Source organism: Rissa tridactyla, chromosome 6 (assembly GCF_028500815.1).
Source record: "Rissa tridactyla isolate bRisTri1 chromosome 6, bRisTri1.patW.cur.20221130, whole genome shotgun sequence".
NCBI classification, from domain to species: domain Eukaryota; kingdom Metazoa; phylum Chordata; class Aves; order Charadriiformes; family Laridae; genus Rissa; species Rissa tridactyla.
The window spans coordinates 70601067-70621729 of NC_071471.1; the positions used below are offsets into that span (position 1 = coordinate 70601067).

The following is a 20663-nucleotide window of genomic DNA, read 5'->3' on the forward strand; positions in this document are numbered from 1 at the left end:
GACACATCGAAAGAGATTTCCTCTCTCTGCCTTAGAAAGGTGAATTGTTACCATCTCCAAGGAGTTTTGCTATATGTGTGTTCGGGAATGATCTGTAAACGATGTATATTGTGAAATACAGCAACTGCAGTGAGGGTGAGGAGATGAGCATTTAGGAGGTGGGCTCGGGTAGAGTCACAGTCAGAATGAATGTGACTTCTCCAAAGAAACAGGCAAAACAGATGTATGTGAAGATCAGAGAGTTGAAAATAAAGCTGGTCATCGTAGTCCTGTCCCAAGGGACTGCTGTTACAGTCTCTTAAAACATGATGGTACTCAGTGTATGATACAGTTTGTGCATCACAGGTGGAATTTGCTGTATTTTCTGGTTTTCCTGTATTTATTTGTAGCGCAGCTGTCTTCTGCCGTTAAGCTTATCTATCTATTGCTCCCCTCCATTTCCAGGTTTTCTCTTAGAAACGATTTTCTTTAACTTTTACTGTGCCCTTGCCAGGTCTGTAATTGAAAAAACAAAACAAAACCAAAGCCGGGGGGGGGACATCCCAAATGAAACCATGTCATACCACTCCTGCAGCTAGCCCCTTACTTCCAAAGGCTGTGCTTTCAGAGGCTGTATGTATTCTTGTAAGCTCTTTAAGCTTTCTTTTCTCCTTACGTGAAATAAGGAACTCCCCAGTTTTTAAGAGTATTGGCTCGTGCGCGTAGATGGATTGAGTTAGACAGCAGAGGTTGTTACTGCCTTTATTTGCTCTGTCTCTTTCGTCTGAGCTGAAGAGCTGGACTGGGCTTGAAGTAGCTTCTGAAAAGGAGAAAAGCAAACAATCTGGGCAATAATTGCTTTGGCTCTGTGACTTTCATTTGCCATCATTCCTGAGTCAGGATGATAAGTTTACGCTCAGCTCTTGTGACCTTGGGGATGATTGCTTGCAGCATTTTTGAGACAGAAGTATTTGGGTGAGGACGCTTTCTCTGCACCGGGCGACGCTCTCCTCTCCTCTCCTCTTTGATCCAAACATCCATCCAGACACACACAGTATTGGTTTATTTTCTGCTTAGAAATGATAATGCGAGACACAAATATCCCTTATTCATTGGAAAACGTGAAATGACATTTAAATTCCATCCATGAGAACATGTTCTTTCAAAGCCTCTTCGACGGAGCCCGGGACTCTTTGTTTCATGAATGTTTGTTGAGAGCTCTTTAAATTCCGGAACCACTGTCGACTAATAAATGAATATAAATTATCTCTGAAATAGGTTCATTTAACTCTTGTCTAATGTGTAGCATTTGGCCTGTCGGAGTCAAAACACCGTGACTTATTTTTTGTATAGCAAATTGAGTACTTTGTTTACTAAAATTGCTGATTTGGTGTATAATGAGAAGGGCCTAGATTACTGTTACTTTTCACGGGAAGGATTTAAAGGGCAGGTCATCGGTGTTCTCCAGCTACAAAATGTTTTTGATTATCTCTTCGCCTTCTGTTACATATTTCATAGGCGGTACTGTAGTTAGCCAGGTTTTGGAATTAGTGGCTTGTATTTTGCTTTCAGTCCTGCTGTCCTTAGTGAAGCTCCACGCAGGGAAACAGCAGAATTTGCCTTGCTTAATTGAATGCACTGTAGCTGGAGACAGACAAATGTCTCTACAGTTGATATAGATTGCTAACAGTTTACTAGAAGATAAAGCAAACATCGTTCGGAGCATAAAACTTGTTCCGTGTTATAAAGTTGCACCTTACATCATGTAATAGTCAACAATTTTCCAACTCTGAGCTGGAAGTCTGAATTGAAGCCGCAGCTCTGTTACTTGTACTCATGCCTGACTTAACCCAAATGTCATTGAACGCCTTTTGCTGTGAGGTAATTTTGCACGTAGAAGCCTCCACATAGTAAGATACAATTACCATTTTGCCAAATATTTAGTAAATAATAATGCATATATGAAATACAGAGTTTTAATAATTTCCTTTGATCTCGGGGTGGGGGGGGGTCACTAGCTAGTGGTAATGTTTCCTACCCCTGACGGTAAGAGCTGTGTTTCCTGATGGCCTGAATTTTGCATTCTGTGCCCAATAAATGATGCCCGATCCCAGGTCAGAGGAAGAGGGAGGCTGTGCCGCACCTTGGCTCGTCTTCCTCCTCCCGTGGCTTTTCCCTTTCCTTTCAGCAGAGCCGAGTGCGGTGTGCTGTTGCTAATTGCCGATAACGTACGCCTGACATTTTGAAAAGTATACATAGCTGCAACTCGCCCAAAGGATGATACTGCTGTCTTCAGAGATGCTGATACAATTTTGCTGGCATAGACTCATTTAGTGATGAATTGCAGTAATAGCAGTTCAAGACCTACAGCATATTAGTGAAAATGAATCCACTGAGCACTAGTCCCATGGCACTACAACAGCACTTAAGGAACACCGATGTTCTTGAAGGGAGGAAAATCTGATTAAGAGATTTAGCTGTGGCTTTGGTCATTTTTTTTGTTTTGGTTTGGTGGTGGGTTTTGTGTTTGGTTTTGTTTTGGTTTTTTTTTTTTTTTTTTTTTAACCAGCAGTGTGTTATTTATATTTGTTTCTTGATGCGTGTTACTATAAAGAATTTAATATACATAAGAAAACCAGGAGAGTGCCATAAACAGAGCACCGTTTTCTGTTTTAGCAGATGTAAGACTCGTATATGCTGCAGTAAGCAGAGACATAGCGGTAGCGCTGCTTTTAATTTCTTGTTATAAACTGACCTAACGCCTGGTTATAAAAGGAAAAAAGATCAATATGCTAAAATTGATGTGTAATAGTGTACACAGTGGTGGGTCTCTGTGGCAAAAATGTTGTAGAAATGAAGGCAATAATTGGAAAGAATTATTCTAATAAAAGGACGGGGCAACCTATTATTGAAATAGTTGTCTAATTTGAGGGAAATAGGGATAAAGACAGGCTTCGTGTTAATAACGGTTGGTGCTTTGCACAAGAACAGAGTGTTCTTTCAGCTCTGGAGCGGGATCAGTGGAGAACAGAAATGTCCCAGGCATAATGCGGAGCTCCCTTGTGCCATCTCCTTTAAAGTCAGCCAGGAGCTAGAAAATGAGAGGGATCTGCAATAGAAGATCTCCTAAACCAGGAGAAAATATGCAAGTACGCGTCTCCCTTCCTTCCTCCTTCCCCACCTCTACATCCTTGGTGTCTGGCCAGGAGGGGACATGTTCGGGATGCGCCTGGAGCATAGGGAAGCGCAGCTGAAAGTGGCTCCCAGTAGAAACTGTTTTCTGCTCTTGTTAAGTTTTAAGGCAGCACGTTTGCCTGTCATTGTGTTTAAACAACGCCCCTATCTGAAATCTCACTTCGATTTCTAGGTACTTTGCTTCCAACTTTTCGAATTAACCTCGACTGCTGGTGTAACTGCCGCTGATTACAGTTAACGTCAAAGAATCATTAAAACATTTTAATTGTCCCTTCCACGTACCAAAACACGTTTGAAAAGATTTCAAAATGTGTGATGTGTCTTTAGGGGCTGATTTCACCATTGCTGGGGAACCTATGGGGGGAAAGTAAAGGAGCGCTAAGAAATAGGCTCTTTTTGGTCCAACGTAATGTAGTCGTGCAGACCCCGATACGCGTGGCTGTGTGTATAAGAGGCAGTAGAGATATTGTGAAGAACTGGGGTTTATGGATAGTTCACTATTTTAGGCCTAATACAGGCTACAGCTGTGTCAGGTTGACAGCTTCAGGAGGATTATTTGAAGATAGGAGCAATCATCGATAGCTTGGGCAAGAGCGCTCTCGTGCCGAGGGCGGGGATACACTCCTCGTGTTGGCTAATTAAATGGGGCTGCTTACAAGAGGGCAATTAAAAAAAAATAATTATTTGCTGCACCTGTTGCTCTACTATTTTTGGGAAAAGATTAAAAATTGATCTGTAAGTGTATGGAGGGAGCACGGGTATTTATAGCAGATGGCTGTGGGCAGATGTGTGTGTTCATACACACGGGGTTCTCGATGATCAGATGATGAGTTATGATGAAATATTTTTCTATGTTTTGTGATTTGACAAGCAGCATACCACTTTTTCCCAATTCTCTTGCAGTTTCTGTAATTTAAGAAAGTCAGAGGAATACTTTTCTGAATAATAATTAAAAAAACCAAATATAAATCAGTAAGCCTGAGCTGCTTTCAGCTAGATCAAGAAGCTTTTCAGTCTGAAGATCCAGGATTTGACAAGGTATTCTAAAAATACTGTAACCAGCTGTAAAATAAACTAAAAATGCTAAGGCTGTGTTGACAACATTGTCCAACAGCTAAGACGATTTTTTTTTTTTTTAACGAAAAACACTTTGAATTTTTAGGATTAACAAGATGTTTTCTCCATTCCTAGAGAAAGAGTTGAATTAGAAATCTTAAGATGTACCTTAAAGATGTGCTGCTTCAAGTAGCAAGAGCTACTGGATTCTCGTTTTAAAATCCAGATTTCTTCTGACAAACGATGATTTAATTACAGAAGCATTTAAACACACACAAACAGTGCAGAGACATTTTGAGGTGCAGTCATTGAATAAAGATTAGTGAACTAAGGCAAGTAACTCTGAAAAATGCTTGTTAAAGGTAATGTAAGAGAGGGTTGAACTGTGTAGATAACGACTAAAGGTTGTACTGTGTTCCAGTAACTAGTATTTGTAATGCCTTATAGGTTGGTTAAAGTAACATAAGTTAACAAAATTTGTTTTCTTTATGCTTGAGTTTGTCATGTGTAAAGTAGTGTGAATGCTGTAAAGACTTTGATATTCGAAGTTTTAATTTCCTTCTGAAAGAAATATTATTAAAAATTCAGAAGGTGAAAGTAAACCAGACAAGATTCATATGCCATTAATGGAATTATATTAAGACTTGTAATAATATCCCTTAATCTTAAAAAGGTAAATCTCTTACAGAATTAAGGTTTTCTGCTGCTTTTCATGCTGTGTGAAGTATTATGGTTAATAGAAGCTGCTGATGTGAAAGCATCCTCACTAATCCTGTTTGGAGAGTGGCTCGTTCCGTGCTTCTTAGAAGTGGTACAAGACAAGATATTATAGGTCCTTCATTAAATAATTACTTAATTACATCCTAGGGACTTTTTACAAAGGGACGTAGTGATAGGATGGAGGGGTAATGACCTCAAACTGGAAGAAGGGAGATTTAGGTTAGATCTCAGGAAGAAATATTTCACTGTGAGGGTGGTGAGCCCCTGGCCCAGGTTGCCCAGAGCAGCTGTGGCTGCCCCATCCCTGGAGGGGTTCAAGGCCAGGTTGGCCGGGGCTTGGAGCAACCTGGGCTGGTGGGAGGTGTCCCTGCCCAGGGCAGGGGGGTGGAACGGGATGGTCTTCAAGGTCCCTTCCAACCCAGACCATTCTGTGACTCTGTGACAAGCAGATGCCAAATCTGTGACTGCTGCTGGCAGGTCTCCCTAGGACTCGCCTCTAAAGCAGCAACACTGAGTCTGTGTGAGCATGGCCAGGTGGAACGTCTCGGTGTGCTGTGGTGGAACAGGGGCAAGACTTGTTAGAAAAGACATTCAAAACAGCTTATACTCGTTTAAAAAGCTTCTACTCACCCTTCTCTGTGAGCTTCTCCTTTCTCTAGCTCCTGTATAACACCCAACAACACTTTTATGGTTTCCTGACTAGAGCTGATCAAACTTTCCATCATCTGAAGCTGGGCTTTCAAGTCCACAACTTCCGTGTGAGGCACGATTTGTTGGCATTCCTCGCTCACCGCGACGGCCGTCTGGCAAGGCTGGTTCTCCTCCATGGGCGAAACCTTTATCTGAAGGGTCTGTTCGTTACATTCAGTGGCTTGGCACTGCGTCCGGGACGAGCAGGCTCGAGCATCTCCCGCCGGGGGCTGAACACCGTTCAGGTGCACCGTCCTCTTTTTGTCCTCCTCGCCCGTCGGGCACGGCGACCAGTCGGTCTCGGCCGCGAGGTTTGACAGGTCGGACTGCGAGGCTGGTAAATAAACGGTGGCCACTTCAGTCTTGAAGACCCTCCCGTGGAGGGGCTGGGCGGCCTCCTCGCTCCCCGGCCGCCCCGAGGCCTGTCTCCCTCGGCCAGGCGGCCGGGCAACGGCGGGCTCCTCCGAAGCCGGGTCGGCCGAGTTTGGGAGAGGAGGAAGAGGTGTCTCTTTGGGAGAACTGTGCAAATCGCTGCTCGTCCAGGCCTCGGCCCCGTCGTCCCCAGACCCCGCGTTGCCGCGCTCGTGGATGTGGGAAATGAACTCGGCTGTCTGCAGGCTGCCGGCCTTTTTGCTCCACTGAACGGCCTCCCCTGAGCTTCTGCCCTCTTTGTCCTTCACGTCTATTAGAAACCCGTTGTTCTCACTCTTGAAGGTGTCGACGGTCGAGGTGCTTTTAAGAATATTCCCTTTTTTCCGGTCCAGAGGAAAGGTCTGGTAACACTTTTTAAGATCGGGTGAAGTCTGAACTCCTGTGCTCTTGGTGACGTTGGGTATCGACCTGCGGGCGGGCACGGTCATGTACTTGCGATATGCCGTCTTGTAGGAGATGGGCTTGGCGTCTCTCTTGTCGGGATCCTGCGTGGTGGAGAGCTGTTTGTCCCTCTGCTCGTTCTGGGCCTCGCAGATATCTTTAAATCTCACCTGGAGGGCTTTGTTCCGTTTCTTAATCTGCCGGTTGGGATCCAGGGCGTATTTCATCTCCAAAGCGAGAGAAGCCGCTGGCTCAACTTCGCTTTCCGAGGTGGTGAGTAAGCATTTGCTGGGCTCCTTACTCACCATGATGCCTGCACGCAAAAACAGTTCAAAAAAACTCGTGTTACAACAGAAATGCAACTTTCCCCCCCAGATTTGCAGTATTTGGGCAAACTTCCTCTGCTATGAGTGAAAAGGCTGCCGCTCACAAACTTTTTGCTCGATTCTCTTAATTAAGTCCTAGTCCTTCACGTTAGACTGTGGTGTTTTGCTAGAAACTCCTGCCTTTCATCTCGATTTGTGAACGCTTGCTCCTCAGAGAGGTGGTTTTCGTGGCACCGGGAGTTTTTTCCAGCCCCTTTCAGAGGACGGGGGCCACGCAGGGCAGCACGGGCGCCCAGGAAGCACGTCCTCTGAATTTACTTGGTCGTTAATAAAAAGTACGGGGAAGATGAAAAGCAAAGCGTGTTTGTACAAATAAAGAGAAGTCTATAGCACTGATCAGCCCTTAGTGCACCTTTAAATGTTTAGTAGCAAGAAGTGTCAAACTCACATTATTTTTCAGAGTACGCTTGCTCACAAAACTTGTTTCTTCTGGGTCACGTACTCTGCGGCTTTGCAAGAAATTAACTGGTCATTAGAGGTGTCATTATTTGGACTTTTAAAAAAATGTACCTCGTAGCTAAATCTACATAGATTTATAGATGGATTTATATAGATGGATATAGATTAACGCATGAAATTCATGAACTATTGAAGTTTGTGGAAGTCAGCAGTGCGTCAATTAAGGTTTTGCTTCAAATGCAAAACAAGCCATCCTTTACTAGAAGCAGTAATATGCCTTCATAATACAGCTTCTTATCCCAAAAGGATCCTAAAGCACTAAAAAAAAAAAAAAACCCACAAAAACCTGTGATGATTCACAGAAATGACTTAATCTGCTATTGAAATACGAGCATCTCCTCAAGGATGAAAAGATGCCAAGTGCTTACAGCAAAAACCCAACAGCTCTATCTCTGCGCAGATCAGAGGGGATCGGTGGTAACTGGATAGTTAAGACCTCATTTTTACACCTCATTTGAAGTTGTCGGTTTTACTCTCCTATTGCACAGATTTCTCCCTAATGCTGAGATTTACTGAATTACCAAATTCCCACTTAATCCAAGTATTCTGCGTGTATCTCCTATTTAAACACGGATGTACCCCCAGAGGCACTCAGACTGCGATGTAAAATGAGTAAAGGGACCTTCAGGTGTGGTATTTGAAATAAATTTTTAATTAAAATTCTTTTGTCTCTTAAATAAAAAATGTGAAACTCTCGAAGAGTTTAGTGCCACATTAGGGTAGGTTTTGTAAAGTCAACTCAGTGGCACAAGCGAGTGAATCCTTATGACTAGCCTGTTTTTTATTTTAATTTAAGAAAACATAATGGAGAAATTATTTTCAATAGAAAATTGAATGTTTATGGGTTTTTAAAAGTAATAGTAACATCTCCCAGAAGTTATTAAGACACACAAACGTGCGTGGCAGACAGTCTGTATACTGCAAGGTTGGACTCCTGGCTTATCAAATCGCTTTCAAAAAATCTCACGCAACAGTGTCATTAGTTAATTTTTATTTTTTTCCTTCTTTTTACACCTTGGTCCCAGTAACTTGCAAACAAGTAACAAGTATTTCTGGAGTCCGTCTAGTTTGCATTTTTCTGCCGGACTTGCCAGGTCCGGGTAGTGGGGAGTGAGCACAGATTCTATCTGAATCTCTGTGGTGTAGCGGGAAGTCCGCAGAAGCAAGCAAAAAGGGGAAAAATGAAGTGGGGTAGGGTGATAAAGTCATCTGTGGTACGTTGTAAGGGTAAGATCAGTTATCCCTGTGCCTTTAATACATGGTGTACAAATACGGACAAATTTGTGTGTGTGTGTGTGGAAAAATAAATTAAGGGCATATGAATGTCAGGAATTTTGTGTTCCAGTTGAAACCCTAAATAAGGAGTCAGTTGTGCTTTGTGGGGAATATTAGTATCCTGTGCTGGCTGCTTTGCGCTCTGTTTGAGCGGCATTCTGCATATAGCTTCCAAAGACGGAGATGGTAGGAAATACAGACGTACATCCAGCTCTGTCTGTATATAATGAAGTGCTGTATAAGATAAAAAGCTTGATCCATTGGCCTGCAACTGGACAGACGTTAGCTCTAGACGCAGCTAAAATATGTTGTAAAAACTACTGTCAAAATCAAAAACTCTGTGCTTTCATTAATGTAGAACTCCTGGAAGCAAATCTTCCATAACGGTCTGGTAAATTAATGAGTTTACCAAAAAACTAAATACAGAAAAAAACAACAGCCATTATATCCATTAGTTTTCAAATCCGCTAATGTGAGTTCATGCACTACTGAGAAATTGTAGCAAATATGAAATGCTGCGTTTACAAAGATGTGAAATACTCAGTAATTACGTCTGAAAAGAGGGCACACATTTTTACCCATAAAAGAGGCTTACAAAAATCAGTTGTTAGATCTGAAAGTCACTTATTACAAACATCTCTGAGGATCCCTCAGAGTCGTAAACGCGAGTTTTCTGGCACTTGGATATTTGACAGTAGGATCCACTAATATACAGTTTATTCTAAAGTATTGGCTTGATGTTTTATTAGCGTACCTCTGACCTGTCTCAATTTTCAGATTATTTGAGATACTGCTTTAATGCCATAATCTCTGGGGCTGCCGGATCGCTGGGTCTGGTTGGGATGATTTAACAGATGGAATTAATGGAGTCCATAACCCAGATGAAACCAGGAGGCTGTCGATATTCTACAGAATACAAATAGATAAATGGGGTACTATATTCTGTGATGCAGTTAATTTTAAGTGTGTCTTTAATAGCCGATAAATTGATTCTTCAAAAATTGCTTGTCTCCCTTTCCCAATTGCCCAGGCCTGATTGATTTAGCTAATTTAGAGTTTTCTATTCCCACTAGTAGCTTGGACTAATAATTTTAGAGGTACCTGTGATTAAGAATGACAACAACCAAAAGAACTAGATATTTTTTTTTTAAGCCTTGCTTGGATCTCAGTGTCTCCAAGGAGAACTATATAAACACATTTGATAAAAGAACGGTTGAGCAAACAGTTGATTGCGAGTTAAATATTTAACGCGGAAGCGTTTATATAATACTTTTTTGATTTGCTTTATTTTTGTTTGGGCCAAGGTGTTGACTCCACTTTTGGCTTACTTAGGCGCTAGCATTTACAACGTCGTCTCCTGGGAGGTCTTGCTTAATCGTTCAACCTGCATCTTGCTGGTCCCAACATCCGTACTGGTTTCCTGGGAAATGGGAACACGCCACAGGCACAGCCTGGGCCCGCACCGGGAGACTGGAAAAGGGAATCTCGTGACGTGTTTCCTTTCCCTGCGCTGTCTATCTGTAATTCTGCTGCCCGTTGCTCAGCTCAGGAGCTTTTTCTGGAACACAAGGCAAGGCTGGCACACAGCAAATGTGCGGCTGTGAAATCCCGTAGAAGCTGCAGGATTCTGGGATACTTCAGGAAACTACTGAGATGGAGATTCTCGGTTTGCATGAGTACTGCCGAGTTTATGGCTTACTCTGTCAGGGGGCTAATAAAGGCTTTGAATTTGAATTTTAGTTGCTGATGCCGGTTAAATACAGATAATAGATTTAAACTTTTTGTCTGGTTATTCTAAACAAACCCTGATTGCACGAGATGATTTGCTAAGCCAAATATTTAAGTAATCACAGAGCTTATTTTTCAGTTTTTAGACTTGATTTGTTTATAAACTTGTGGCTGATTACCCTTAAGCAGCGTTCCTTTATGTTTGAATATGGAATTAAACTATTAAATAATAATAATAATAATAATAAAAAAGCGATGCACAGAGAAGCCTTAAGTTCATATAAAATCTTCAGGGTAAGTTATGGAAACCACTTTCTTCATTATGTCAGGCTCTCCATAGCATGTTTTATTCAATTAAATAAATCCCTCCCTTTCAGTTCTCCATTTATTGATGCTGCCCAGGTTTCTTCCCCTCAGTTCAGCAATTCAGTGGGCATTTCTAAGGAGACCGATTTTCTGGGATTCACGCCTCGGTTACGAGGAGCGGTGGGTTCCCAACAGTCCTGGCCAAGCCTGCGTCAGCAGGCAGAGCTCAGTTAAATACAGATAATAGATTTAAACTTTTTGTCTGGTTATTCTAAACAAACCCCGATTGCACGAGATGATTTGCTAAGCCAAATATTTAAGTAATCGCAGAGCTTATTTTTCAGTTTTTAGACTTGATTTGTTTATAAACTTGTGGCTTGTCAATCTTTGCGGGACCTCCACTTTTAATCCCAAACTCCGCAAACTCACTGCACTGTAAGGCGCATTACAGCGTTGAATTTCCAGACGGATTCGTTAATGAAGGAAAAGGAGATTTGTGGCTTACCTTGAAATTTAAACTTGATTTCTGTCAGTTTTATGATACAGAAGTATACTGAAAGGCTAAATGTGTTAATAAGCAGAGTGGAGTTAAACTTTTCCAAGTTCCAAATGCAGAAGAGAAGCATAGATTTCAGCCTCTGTATTTTCAGAGCAAATGAAGGCTTTAGGGATGCAGCTGCAAGCTTCTGTGCACATGTAAGAGCGCACAGATTTTTTGTGCATGTATGTAATAGCTTAAAGGAAAAATGATGCAAGGGATTGCAAATAATTGGGCTTTACCATGTAAAGGAAGGCTCATTAGTGATGTGCCACATTTTCAGGCTCCTGAATATACGGCAGCTCTACATTCTCATGAGAAATCCCCCCTGCCTCCTATGCCATTTTTAGATGTCCAAGTATTATCACAAAATGTAATAATACTTGTTTTTCAAAACCTATTTGATGTCTATAAGTCATCTTGTAAGTGTATGCATAGACTATAATATGTTTCTACCGCTAAAAATAGACATTTGAAAGAAACTTGGGTTTAATTCCTATAAACAAATACAAGATGGAAGCCTATTCTGTGCTAATTCCAAATATACCATCGTGTAAACCGGTGCTAGCAGCCTGAGGGTGTTCTGCATGTGATCTAAATTGGTTTCTTAATTTTGAGTTATAGACTCCTTCTAATACAGTATTATTTCTTCCCCTTTTGAGACATTTTGACTTCTCTTTAAATTCATGTAGGACTATTTTCCATCTCTTAAAAGGAATCCAATTGTTAGATTAACCGACCACGTTGCTATGATACAAACTTAAAAATCCTATAGTAGTAACCTAAATATAAGTAAGCAATGTCCAGTAAACAAAACTGTACTGATAAAAATGCTGGAAAATATGAATTAACTTAGCTAGTTACTAATTATTAGTTGTTCGCAGAAACTTTTCCTGTGGTAAAAATTTTTCATAGAGTTTTAATACACAAGTATGAGGGTAAAATATGACTTCTGGATAAATGCAAGGCTGCAGGTATGCTCAGTTTTTATGGCGTAAAAAGTACTGATGACTATTATTAGGACACCCCCCTCCCAATAGATCTACTGACGTACAAAATGGATGTGGCAGACCAGTCCGGCTTCCTTTTATCAGAATTGTTCATGTAGAATAACAGTTAGCAGTGCTGGTAAATGTCAAACTAGTATTTTTTCTTTTTTAATTCGGTTTTGAAACCCTTAGGCATTGAACTTGAATTTTCTCTCTTTTCAACCTCCTTATTTATTGCTCAATACTGAATTCATTCTTATTGCTGCATTTATGTATTCTCTATTTTATCAAGCAGAGGGTGACTCGCCCCAGCCTTAAAATCTTCCTGTTTTGAGAAGTTTGGGCCACTTCAGTGGGTTACAGAGCGTTACTACCGTTTGCCTAAATCGGTGCTTCTCAGCCCGTGGTCTGGAGGCGCGTGGAGGTTTCTCACCTGGGTTATTGCTGTGCCTGGCAGACAAGCAAGCTCCTGTACACCCTGCCCTGCCTGCTCCCGACCGAAATTACAGCTTGTGAAGGGGAGGTTCGTATTTTCACTGGCAAAAATTAATAGGTTCCACAGACTGAAACAAAGTCTATTAATCCAGACTGAGCCTTTGGTTTTGTAGTTACATTCTGCTGCAAACACCAGCTTTGGGATGCATTGTTTGGAAATAATGCATTGCACTGAAAACTACAAACGTTTGGTAGAGTTGTGATGGTACAATTTCAAAAAATGGCTCTGTCGATCATCTAGTTTCAGTGATGACATATGAGAGATTCGTAATTGCCTTGAAAAGTCTTCCTTTGGTATAAACATGATCATATGGCATTTGTCTTTTTTTTTTTTTTTTGTTTTCGCCCATCCTTTGGTAGACTCTGTACGAATGATGCACAAAAACCATATCCTAGCTAATGGCTGAGATAAACAATAAATGCCTTTAAATGCTTTTGTGAGCTTCAGCTTTAGAACTAAGTGGCAACAAATAAAATATATGATTTAATAAGCCTGTAGATTTTAGATAAAACAGCAATCTACTGTAGGAGAAAATACTTAATTTTAAAATTTTCCTTGCAAAACAAAACAATTTCCCTGAATGCACAGCTGGTATATGCTATCTTCTATAATTTTAACATGTCTATGATGTGTTCTGAACACAAACTTTAATAATACTTAGATTTTGTCGCTTCCTGTATTGTTACATGCATAAAATTAAAAGGAATCCATTCAATGCAATAAAATTCTGTACAAATAAGGGTTACTTTTCTTATAATATGTTTCTGCAGCTAACAGTAACACTAATAGGCAATTTGCATTAAAAATAATACAGACCCTTGTGGTCCGAGTTAATAACTATTAAATTCATATTGGAACAAATGCAATGTCAAAAGATGTTCCCTGTCAATTCACAGTGGTGTTATAACGTCAAACATTTGCTAGGATTTAGTGTACTGGAAAAAATAACATTCCTATTAAAAGAATTATGCCTGTTTTTCTCATTGTGCTCCGCAGCTACTGCTACTATGAAAATCTGAGTAAAGGTTTATTAGCATTATTTTGCCATGTAAATCTGTGCAACTCTTTGTCAGTGGTACAGCTGGTGCTCGCAGTGTAAGGCTGCTGCTGAGGATGTGTTGCTAGGAGAATCACAAATAGTTTTCCTTATACCGTACTGTCCTCCAGGAGTCCAAAAGCCAGCGTACTTTCACTCGGAAGGCTTTTTCATTTTTATGGGACTTTCTCTTAAATAATTTAAATAGCAAGCTGTTAAAAACAAGAGCTTAAAGACAGTTCCTTATCTGCGTTACTGTTGAATACTAACTTTTAATTGTTCTTGGTAAACGTCAATAGTTTTTGTGGGTGCTCAGGAAAAAAGAATCAACCACCAAATGACAGGAAAAGAAAAAAATCAGTTCTGTTCTTTAGCTTTGGCCAACGGGTTTGCAAAACTGTCAGACCTCGAAAGAGAGAGTGCTCCGGGTGCTAGGGATGGAGAACGTGTCCAGACTGCAAGTATCTCCATCACCTGCAGCTTCTTTACTTTGTCATTGTAGCTTTTCAAGTGTCGAGGAGGAAAAAGAGGAAAAAAGCGGAAAGTGTGTTCCACTGCCGCGCATCGGTCTTGCATCCTGAGTTTCGGGGTGCGGGTGAGGGGAAGGCGCTGCGGTGCTCAGGCTGGGCGCAGCGCAAGGTGTGCAGCTCAGTCCCTTCCCCGGGGAACGCGGATCATCTCACCGTATGGAAAATGTGTGGGGGAGCCTGGGCTAGAGCTGGCTGCAAACGGGAGGTGACAGACAGGAATGACTTTCCTGAGGTCAGTGGTTGTAAGGTACCAGAACATTGTCAGCTCTTTCTGCTCGGATTAGGGTTACGTGCAGACAAGCCTTGGGAGGGTGCGGAGCGGTGCTGAACAGCAGAGCTGGGTAATGCTGGTCTAAAACCTGACATCGTTAGCAGGATATTAATTGGTGAACAGTATCACTCTAGGAGATTTGTATTTGCGCCCCAGCGCGGTCAGCAGTCACCAAGAAATAACGGCTGTGCCATTTTCCCCTTCTCGAGGAGCACCTTTGTGAACAGTTTCTGGTTTCAAGCAGGTTCTGGTTCTGGCCCTGCTGTAATTGTACGTGATCGACGCGCAGTTAGACCTGAGCGTGCTGGTGTTGGTGAAAGGAGAGAGAAGTGCACGGACCAGTCTGACTTCTGCAAGAGCAAAGGCTCGTACAAAAATGAGCATTAGTTACCTGAAAAGAGTGATGTTAGTGGAGCAAAACGCTGTGCTCCCCTCGCTGTGCTGCAACTGAATAATAGTCCCTCACGCAGTAACGCTTCTTTCACAAAAGCTGCTTCTTAAAGTGCTTTTGAAATAAATAACATCAAGGAAGAGCCAAACTCTGCTGTGAGGGGAAGTTGTCGTAAGTTTGAACATCGGTGCGAATTTCCCAAATCTCAACTCCCAAAGTCTCACGTTCTCATCAAAGGCGAGGGCTCCGGGAGAAGGGCGGGAGTTGATGGGTAGCGCTGGCGCAAACGGCTCGTTCCAGGTGACCAGGGAAAATGGTTTGGTTTGATGTCTGTGTGGAGATGAAGAGGGAGACAAAGAGAGCGCGCAAAGGTGGTGTGGAGATGAAGAATAATCTGCTTCCAGGGTTTTGTGGAGCGGGGAGACGACGTGGAGTAAGATCTCGAAATGAACATTCTGGTGATGGTGTTTTAGGATGGGTTGTTTGTGATATGGATGATTAGGAAGTGTATTAAAGGAGTAATGAGAGGTCCTCTTAAGGACATCCATATGCCCCTTTTGTCCATTCAGGTTACATACTCTGCTTCTCTGAGCCGCTGAGAACTCCCCTATTATTAATGGGAATTGCCTGATAATGCTCCAGGCACCAGAACTGTCTACTAGGCAGATAATTTGCGTCATGTTTATTGTGGCTTTGTGTATTTTTGTACTCTCACGAAGTGTGAATGCAAGAAGCTAACACATTATTCTCGCCAACTGGCTCAGCTAGGACTACCTAAAATACAAAGATTCATCTTGAATTCAGCAACTTAGGCTCAGTCTACGGAATGGAGCTGTGTTATCGGTGTTACCAGGCAGTTCGAGCCTAATTTCTGCTGAATTACTCTCTTTGGCATTGGGTTGTTTTATCTGTCTCTTTGTCAGCTCCTTAGAGATACTGCTGTGTTTTATTTGCTGATGGCCTTGATACACAAAAATGTATTAAACTGATCCACAAGTTAAATTTCTTTACTTGTTGGATACCTCCCTTGTTCATTTCTGATTGTGTTTGCAGAAGAGAATGATGAATATAATAACAAAATGGGCACAGACAACCAATTACTAATGATTTGAAGGAGAGATTGGGCTTGCTGTATTATTTTTTTTTAATTTATATATAAGCACCCAAACATGACTGATTTCACTGAATTGTCTCTTCTTCCTTCTCCCAAGGAGAGCTAATCAGACCCAAACCACTTTTCATGCTGCTGACTTTAAAATACAGTCCTGCATTTCCGCACCTGCGTAAATGGTTTTGTAGTGAGCATCTTGACTGTTTCAATTCCTAAAAGTCACTTAACCGCGACTCAAATATTTGGGGCTTGCTTGGGCTGTGTGACTTGCATCAGCTTTGACCTCACCAACTTGGTCCAAGCATCGGCATCACAACTCTCTGATTTCCCGGCAAGCACAAAGCAGGTTTGCTGGGGTTAAGCTGGGACACTACCGCTACCCAAACTACCCCATTTAAAGACAGTTTGGATGTATCCATCCATGCTGGGGTCACTGGGCCGGGCTGTCGTACCCGTGTTTCGCTTTGTGCGTCTCACTGAAATTTAACGAGTCTTACTATTCTTGGTCCTGTGGCTTAGGTCACTGGGATGGATGTACTGCAGTTGGACGGGTCTCGTAATTCTGGTCAAAGCTGGCTCTAAATACAAAATGACAATTTTTAACTAATTGGAAATCGTGGTGGACGTTTCTGGCAGTACAGCAAAGGTTTTACAGCTTTAAGTGCTGTGAGTACGATTTGTTTCAGGGGGCTGTCTCTCGTATGGCTGAATTCCTGACTAGGTGTCTGCCTTTTTCCTGGAGGGTAAAAGGAAATGAAGAGGTGAGGAAGGGCAGGTATAAAACAAGCAGGGAAGGGAGGAAGCAAGAGCACAAAACAAGTAAATCCTTCTTCGTAAGCTTTTGACGCTTCCTCCTCACTTAGACCATATGGAACCATCTTCCTTTGCTTTTGTTTTTAAAATGGTTTAATTTTGTAACTCTGTGGGCTTTATTTACAAGCATGCTGAAGCAATCACGGACAGGCAAAAATAACACCAACCGCTTGCTTCTCTTCCCCGTGGATGTCACAAACACGAGTTACGGTTGGGATTTTGCCAGTATTATTTCAGTACAAGTAGTAAGGAATTTCTGTACCAGGTAAAATGGCAGTAAAAGTAAATACAGACAGAGGAAAAAAGTCTTTCAATGGTGCAGACTACTGAAAAAAAAAAAAGTAGTAGTTAATAGTCTCTGTGGAGATGGGCAGAAGACTTCAGCTTTGCATCTGAAGGAGCAGGATGTCCAAGCAGAAATCAATACGGGAGAAAGCATTTTCAGTGCAGGAAACCGATGCTGAAGAAGGGACCGTACAGCCACGGCAGGCAGCAGCTATGGAAAACCGCTTTGCAGAGAGTTTCCCCACAGCTCGATGGCCGTGACGGAGTCGGTGTGCCCGGCCATGCGCCGGTTCTTTAATCATCTTCTTAAATCAGGTGCAAAAGCCACGTGCCCACATGTTCTTTGGTCCACTGCATTTTTAGGCTGTTTAATGAAACTCTGGTGTTAGATAAGGATTTTAGAAACCAAACTGGTAGCGTTCCTGCAGGAAGAGCCAGTGCAGTGAACGGTTTGTCTCAGACTGTCGTGCTCCTCTAGTGCGATGTTTCTGCGTGTTTCTGGCTGATCACTCCATTCTGCTGTCCTGAGCGTTAGGTACCGGACTGTGGGTGAATACTTTGGCTTGGTTTGCTTCTTGCTATTCAGATATTATTGTTATTTTACTAGTTGTAGTTTCTTGCCTTGAAAACTAATACTAAAGTCTCATTTCAAATGTCAGAATGTAATTTGGCTGCACTTAGCCATACAGTTGAATTTGTCGCGTGTAGGTGAGCACACTGTGGGCAAGCAGATTCTAGGTACAAATCAGTACTCCAGTCTGTCTTTTCTAGGTGCTGCAGCCTCAGACGTATTTGGCCGTAACTACGTAGCATTTGTGAGGTGTTTAACACCTTCTTTTTTTTTCATATGGGCTGAGTCTGAGGGGGCCAAATGATGCGTGATGCAGATGGATTGGGGAATCTGACATGTGGTAGAGCTCCAGCCCTTCCCCGCAAGGACAAAAGTCTTCTCTTGTAATGACAGATTAAAAAGTTCCGATCTGCACCCAAATATCGTGGGACTTAAAGGCCTTCAGTCCCAGGGCTTTTAAATCCATCTCTAATTCAGACTGGGAAAATGGCCCTTATTCTTCCACGCTCCTCGCTATTGAAATCAGTGGATTTGGCTGGAAAAACTTAGTGGAGTAAAATCAGGCCTGGTGTCTTTCTGCCACTGAAGGGGAAAAAAATCAGGCAGAGAGAAGGACACCAAGAATTGCTGTTCGATCACTGAATTGTTATTTTTATAATCAATTATCTTGGCCTACGAGACTTGTGCTTACGTGTGTAACCGCAAGGCAGGTGAGTTTTAAGGCACTGATCACCGTGACGCTGTGCTGTGCAAATGGATAAACAAGTTGAACTACTTCCCAGAGTATTAAGGGATGAGCAAAGAGGCTGTTTTCTGCCTGAATGTAGGAAAATTGTAGTAAATAGACTCCAAAGTGGGGATGTGCCACTAAAACAAGACAATGCTCTGATCACATTCTGTCTGCTCAATAATAATTTAAAATTGAATGTGAGTCGTACCTGTGTCTGTTCATAGGTCATACAGTATTTTCTAAGCAGAAGAAAAGCAAGCAGTGATTTTCAGAAGGCTAAATATGGAACTCGCACTGAATTTACCACTAGATTTTTTTTTTTTTTGCCTTAAAATGTGCTCGTGCTCTCATTTCCTTAAGGCCTATTTAATTTGCAGACTGATTAGTAAAAATCTAAGGGAGTACTGGGCTATAAAATAGATGTGTTGCTTACATGTTTTTTCATATCTCGCACGAATTTTCAGCAGCTCTTTGAAGAGTGGCTGTCATCAGACAGAATATAAGACCTTTTTAATAGCTAGTTTAAACAATCACATGCATTTTTTATGTTCTCAAATATTCTAGATTTACTGTAATTTCCTCAAGTATGCATAAATTACGTGACTACACGGCCTCAGTTCTCCCCGTCCGAGATGACGATGGCTGGATGAGGACCTGCCTTGAGCTGTCACAGCTCAACAGCTTTGTGGAGGTATCTTACATTTTAGCAGAGATTTTTGGCAAGCCAAGAGGTTTCCCTGGCTTTCGCTACCACATGGCTCACTGCAAAGGGCTGCTATTGCTAAGTTTGCTCTTCAGTTCTCGGGAACGGGATAAATTCGATATTATTGTTAATATCCCATGGTGATTCGTGCAGTCTGTTGGGGAGTTTGGATTTCCAAGTAACGCAGCGGTGTGTTGTGGTGACCAATAGTGTCGGGTCCCTGGTAGTGCATGTCAGGAGCCGACGCAGGCTCCTGGGCTGCTGAGCCATATTCTCCTCCTGTATGTTCATCTCCGTTGAACTTAGCTACTCTTTTTTTTTTTATTTTTCCTCCGAATTAATTATATATGCTGTGCATCTCTCATGCAAAAATGCTTCTGTCAGTGAAACGGTTAATGGGGGGGGGGGGGGAGAGAAAAAGAATGCAGCGATGACCTTATGAGCTACTTGTTTCTGAGCCTTATTAGTAGAAAGGTGCATTGAATGTTAAGTGCTGTCCCTCTCGATAAGTAACTAATACTTTCTTTTGTGGTGCTGCTGCCCAGCTGGGTTTTTATGTGTCAGTCTGGGGGACAGGCACTCATTTCATTCCAGATTAGAATTACTTTGAGCATCTTGTTAAAAATATACATCGTTAATAATCACGGAGTCCTAAAGAACACGTATTTTTCATCAAGGGCATCATGACGTCCTTACCAAAAAAAAAAAAAAAAAAGAAAAGCTTATATAGTATCAGCCCTTCCCCAGTGAGCTCATTCCGTGAAGGCAGCGTGCTTTAAACGCAACAGCACCTTAAACTCTGGGGCAGTAATTTTATTTTACAACTGTTCAGTATGAGCATTTGGATTAGCAATATACATTATGTATTTCTATTGAAATCAATGACTGCATGCCATCACTGTATAGGAGAATATAAACCTCCGGATGATAAATTAGTAATATCTGAGCGCTGACATATTTTCATCTGAACTGCTCATATGCATTTATAATGCTAGGGAAAAATCCAGCTTTTAACTTAGAACTGTTATTTGCACTTGAAGAGCCGGGTGTTACTGTAGTGAAGCGAGGCAGGCAGGAGCAGGCTGGTAGAACACCAATAGGCGTCACACCAAAAGTAAGGAAATATGTTACTCTCCATGCGTGTCGTATTTTTACTATAGATACGTTTGCTTAAAATTTTACATTAAATTATTCTGAGTGCATGGCTAGGACAGTTAGATGTCATGTGATTATTATTTTTTTTTTAATTTTTTTTTTTAAGCTAGTCGCTTTTCCATCTAGCAGCTAGATTTTAACCTTGATACATGCAGCATTCCTGACAGCACTGTAAATAGGAACAGTAATCACGACGAAACACTGGAGCGGAGGGAAAAAATTCGCTGTTTGTATTAGACATGACCTGTTACTGTTTTGTCTTTTGTTATTGCTTTACAGCATTCAGCAGGGAAAAAAAAAATGATTCTCAGAGGTTGGAAAAACAGGTCTTCCCAAACTTCCCCATCCTAGAGCCTAATGAGTTAAATTTTCCTCCGTGGTGTTTGTGCGGGATTTTAGCTGCTTAGACATACAAGGTCAAACGCAACTGCTCCATC

At 41.8% G+C, this 20663-nt stretch overlaps 2 protein-coding genes across 3 annotated transcripts in view; one reads left to right on the forward strand and one right to left on the reverse strand.

Moving 5' to 3' along the window:
- DOCK1 (dedicator of cytokinesis 1) overlaps positions 1-20663 on the forward strand; it is a 323977-nt gene that overhangs the window by 133651 nt on the left and 169663 nt on the right. The gene's annotated exons all lie outside the window — the stretch shown is intronic.
- Positions 1-20663, reverse strand: part of INSYN2A (inhibitory synaptic factor 2A) — a 48368-nt gene that overhangs the window by 26526 nt on the left and 1179 nt on the right. Inside the window, exon 2 of the mRNA XM_054206754.1 lies at positions 5581-6766. Coding sequence (XP_054062729.1) covers positions 5581-6761 — 1181 coding nt within the window. The 5' untranslated portion in view covers positions 6762-6766. The remainder of the gene's footprint in view (positions 1-5580; positions 6767-20663) is intronic.